The sequence below is a fragment of the Vicia villosa genome, linkage group LG1 (assembly GCF_029867415.1).
Source record: "Vicia villosa cultivar HV-30 ecotype Madison, WI linkage group LG1, Vvil1.0, whole genome shotgun sequence".
Lineage (NCBI taxonomy): Eukaryota > Viridiplantae > Streptophyta > Magnoliopsida > Fabales > Fabaceae > Vicia > Vicia villosa.
Genome location: NC_081180.1, coordinates 228340903 through 228346032, shown reverse-complemented (window position 1 = coordinate 228346032; position 5130 = coordinate 228340903). Strand labels below are relative to the sequence as shown.

The window sequence follows — 5130 nt, the reverse complement described above, 5'->3', positions numbered from 1 at the left end:
AGCTATAAGCTATCAGCTAGGTTATCAGTCAATCGCTATTTTTACCAAACAGACCCTTCTTCTTCTTCTTCTTCTTGATCCGGTCTTTTTTTCCTATAAAAAAATTGACCAAGATTTTAAAATTATTTAAATACCATCCTCTTACCATTTTTTGTTGCAAAATCGTTAATAATTTGTTCATAATCAAGGTTCTTCAAAAAATTATTTTCAATTGAAATTAAGGCAGGACTATTTAATCTATCTTGTGATATAGTAGATCTCAAATAAGATTTTAATAATTTTAATTTAGAAAAACTTCTTTCAGCAGATGCAACACTGATAGGGGTAGTCAATATTCCTCTATAAAATATGCATGCATTAGGAAAGCAATTAAAAGTCTTTAAAGAACTCATATTATATAGTTTAATTTTGATTTAACTATTAACACTTCTCTAATAAGTTTCGGTTTTTCAAACAAAATTATTAATGGTCTAAGCCTTTCAATACTAAACAAAAATCCAAAAAAATATTTTCATATGTGCTATACTGCTTAAATCTTCTATCAAGTGAGCCTATTGTTTGATCTACAATATATAAGAAATTATGATTTCGAAAAGACTCTTCAACGGACTCAAGATTTAGCTACCAAATAATCATAGCTACTAAAAATTCAAAATTCCTAATTCCATGAGTTGCTATAGATTTGGCTTCACTTTAATTTTGAGATCATTATCTTGTTCAGCTAGTTGAAGTAGTGTTTCACTCTTAATTTTGGGATCAAAAATATAAAATATTTTCTATATTATTATTTTAAGTTTAGTGCCTCAATTAAACTTTGTAGTTGCTAAAATTATGGATAAATTAATTGATATTATTTTAGAGGAATTAATTGATTTTATTCTTCTTTATATTTTATTTATGAGAAATTACATTCTTTTATTAATTTTAACATTGTAATGCCCTATAATTTGTTAACCATTATTTATTATTTTTTTAAAAAATTTCAAATAAGTATTTTTATAATAAAAAATTCTCTTTTAATATATATAGGGGCAAGAAAAAAAATTTGGTGCCCCTAAAATTCTGGAGCCCTGGGCTCCCGCCCCACGAGCCCGTGCTCAGGGCCACCCCTGGTCCAAATTATTTTTAATTCTCTCACATAAGTACACCACTAACAAACACTTATTTGTGGTTGAATTTAACTTTCAATTGATTCTAAGATTAAAGTTATTATTCTAAAAAAATATACTCTTTCCATTTATTAAAAAGAATTAAAAATTTTAACTTATGAGCAATAATAAAATTACTTTGATATTTAATAGATATTTAAATTTTTATTATAGAAAAAATTATTTTTAAAATTATATATTTAGTCTATATTTAAATACATTTTTCATTTAATAAATATTTAATAAATATTTTAAAAGAATATTTTATAGACTAGATGGAGTTAGGATGGCATACTAGTTATTAAAATTTGTTTGTAAAAATTCATAAAATGAAAGAATATCGAAATCAATTTCTGGTGAGAACAAAATGTTTGGCCAGAATTCATACCTCAGTTTACAACTCTTGATTAACAGGGCATCTTTTTTCTAAAAATCAAATATACATATATAAAATTTTGATTCGCAAAACAAATATGCTTGACTGGTCGGACCGAACTCATTTTATCACCATAAATTGAATATTATAAAAAACAATAAAAGATTATCACGTAATTACGTTTTTTAATCTACTTTTTTAGTTAATCTAGTTTAGTATTCCATTTTTCTTTCTTGAGAAAGCCTAAGATGTTGATGAGACGAAACAAACTCATTTGTCGGCTATATCCTACATGGACAGCCCACACTCCACGTAGATATAGATGACTAGTATAGTAATTAGCCTCCACGTTCTATTATGTATCCCACCCAACCCAACATTTCACAGTCAAACTCATTGTTGACTATGTATCCACCCTTTATCTCTCTTTATTATCATTTTCTTTCAACCACATCATCATCATTCATCATGACCCATAACATACATACATACATCCATCCATTACCCCCTTCTATAAAAATAACACATTCTCCTCACTAATCACATACTCTCTTCCTTCTCTTCTTTACCACCTAAGAAGAAAAAAAAAATAATACTTTTCCCAAATTTCAAAACAAAAAAATTGAAACAATATTTTATTAAAGTTAGTTACGTTAGTATCGTAACATCGTTAATATTATCATGGCGCCGAAGGTTAAGAGCGGTGACATTAACGTGAAGAGTAACGGAAACGGTAACGGTAACGGTAACGGTAACTGCAACATTAACGGCGGAGTTGTTAAGGAGCCGCATTTTCGCGGTGTGAGGAAGAGGCCATGGGGAAGGTACGCCGCCGAGATCAGAGATCCGGGAAAGAAGAGCCGTGTCTGGCTCGGCACCTTCGACACGGCGGAGGAAGCGGCGAGAGCCTACGACACCGCCGCACGTGAATTCCGTGGTCCGAAGGCCAAAACAAACTTCCCTTACCATACGGAAGCTCTCAAGATCCATAGCCCTAGCCAAAGCAGCACCGTTGAATCCTCAAGCCGCGACCGTGACCGTGACCGTGACGCTGCTGCAGATTCTTCTTCTCCGCTTGACCTCAATTTGGCTCCTCCGATCAAAGGTCCGGTTCGGTTTCCGTTTCAGCATCGGTTTAGTCTGAATCCGATGCCGACGTTAAACCAGGCGCAGGCGCAGGCGTTTTACTTTGACGCTAATCTACGCGCCGGGAACGGTTACGGATTGGAATACTTTCCCTCCGTGAAGGCGAGTGGAATCCACGTGACGACGACCGGTGCACAGAGTGATTCCGACTCTTCATCGGTGATTGATCTGAACCACCGTGAAGACGGTGTAAAAGTAAAATCCGGAAGAGATTTCGGTTTCGATTTTGATCTTAATTTTCCTCCTCCGGAAGATATGCTATGATTCAGAATCTCAGATTTTGTTTTTATTTTTGCGGATTAAGAATTTCTCTTTAGTTTTTAATAGTAGAGAAACACAGCAACGTCCGATAAAGAAGAACGAAACATGTGTGAATGCATAGGCGGTTGTGTCTATTTTTTGCGACAGAGAAAGAAACCGTTGGTTTCAATCTGTTGTTCCGAAACTTCACCAGTTTGTTTCTTTTTAGATTAATTGTAATGTTTTTGGATTTGTAGTCAAAGTATAATTGAAATTAACACACAGAATTTGCAGTATTTGATTGTTTAGTACTAGTATCTTATATCCAGAATACATGTATATTAGTATAAGTTTTGTTCAATTTTGGACTTCATCATTGTTTTTAATTAATTCAAGGTTAAAGTAATAACTTGTGTTCGTCTCAAATTTATCTTTAGTCTAGAAATGTATTGTTTAAGAGAAATGCTATGTGTACACCATATTTCTACACCTGAGAGTTTACACCGTATATATATACATTACCAAAGTGTGAAAAAAATTAATAAAAAAAGTGAAAAATATATACTTTGTGTATAAATTATGGTGTAGGTGTACAATTAAGTGTACACATAACATTTCTCATTGTTTAATCCATTTTATTTGAATGTATTCAAACATAATAAACTTAAAATTTGAAAAACATTTAAATATAACTTGTTTTTAAAAATCAATTTTTTTCACTTTACAATAATCATGTACATGATTAAAATTGGTGTCTTATGAGCGACAAGGAAAGATGAAGTTGATTATACTCTTTGTTGATTGACATTGATTGGGTGTTGGGTGGATTGACCTGCCGCCATGTGACAAATGGCTCTTGTTACCTTGGTACCATCAATTAAAATTGTTTGAAAATTTTATCATTTTTCTATCAACAGAGTTTTTCGTTTTCATAGAAATGAATATAATCTTATTTTATTATTTTAGTATTTATTATTTTTTGAGAAATGGTAAGGGTACACTATTTTTTACACTTACACTTTAATTAAATACATACAATACACAAGTTTTATTTTTAAATAATTTTTGTTGTCTTGAATTTTGTGTAACCAAATTTTTCTTTGTTATAATTTTAGGTGTAAGGTACGGTGTATCAAAAATGGGTGTACAAATAGCATGTCTCTTATTATTTTAGTGTTGAATATATTTACTCGCACGAGTAGGGTTGTCAAAATCAGCTAGTCTAAATGGGCTGGTCTGTCCGGCCTGAAAAATTATAGAGTTTGAGTCTTTAAATTAGAGTTCATATTTTTAGGGTTTTTTTAGCTCAATCCTAAAAAGTTCGGTGCTCATTAGGACTAGTCCATATGTGTCATGGATAGCTCATTAAGCCCGCACAATATCCTAAAAAGTCCGGTGCTCATTAGGACTAGTCCATATGTGTCATGGATAGCTCATTAAGCCCGCACAATTATAAATTTTAAAAAATTATATTAATTCTTATATTGTGTTACTCCAAAATAAAACATTCGTTTTCTCACTTCACTAAATCTTGTTTCCATTATATTCAATTTTTTTTAATATTATACATCAATATAATCAACATTATTTCCTCATATTCTATTAGTTTCTTTTATATTGAATATTTAAATATTATTTTCTACAATTTAAATATGTATTGTATTTAAAAACACATTATAGTATTTACAAAAGATAATATAGTACTTTAAAATGTATTATGTTTTAAATAACATAATTTTTTTATTTTATTTATAATAAATATTATGAATTTTTAATTTTAATTTTTTATTAAAAAAAGCTCATTTAGGGCTGGGCAGCCCGAAGCACATCTAGGGCCAGACTAGTGTAGTAATTTTGAGGCCCATGTTGCAATAGGATTTTTCTGGCCTAGCCTTAAAAAGTCCAGGCCCATCAGGGCCTGCTTTAAATGGGTTGGGTAGCTCATTTTGACAGCTCTACGCACAAGGTTGAGATAAATGGAGACGGGATTAAAATGGAGGACTAACATTTGTACCTTGAATTGGAATATCTTTCTATCCATTACCTTTTCAACTCGTTAGTATCATGAAGAATACTAGCAAAATACATGTGTCTGCATATTCTTGCAGAGATATAAATTTAGTAATCTAGATGTTTGACGTTTATTTACACACGCCTTTGTTTTTTTTCTATAGTTTAGAGTTTGTTTACAGTTTAGAGTTTGCTTGCTTCAGATTTTGT

At 31.2% G+C, this 5130-nt stretch overlaps 1 protein-coding gene across 1 annotated transcript; it reads left to right on the top strand.

The window, feature by feature from the left end:
- The first annotated feature begins 2052 nt into the window (after positions 1–2052).
- Positions 2053–3413, top strand: LOC131623389 (ethylene-responsive transcription factor 4-like). The gene has a single exon (XM_058894404.1). It carries the CDS (start codon positions 2206–2208, stop codon positions 2932–2934), a length of 729 nt encoding a protein of 242 aa, XP_058750387.1. The 5' UTR covers positions 2053–2205; the 3' UTR covers positions 2935–3413.
- The last annotated feature ends 1717 nt before the right edge of the window (positions 3414–5130 follow it).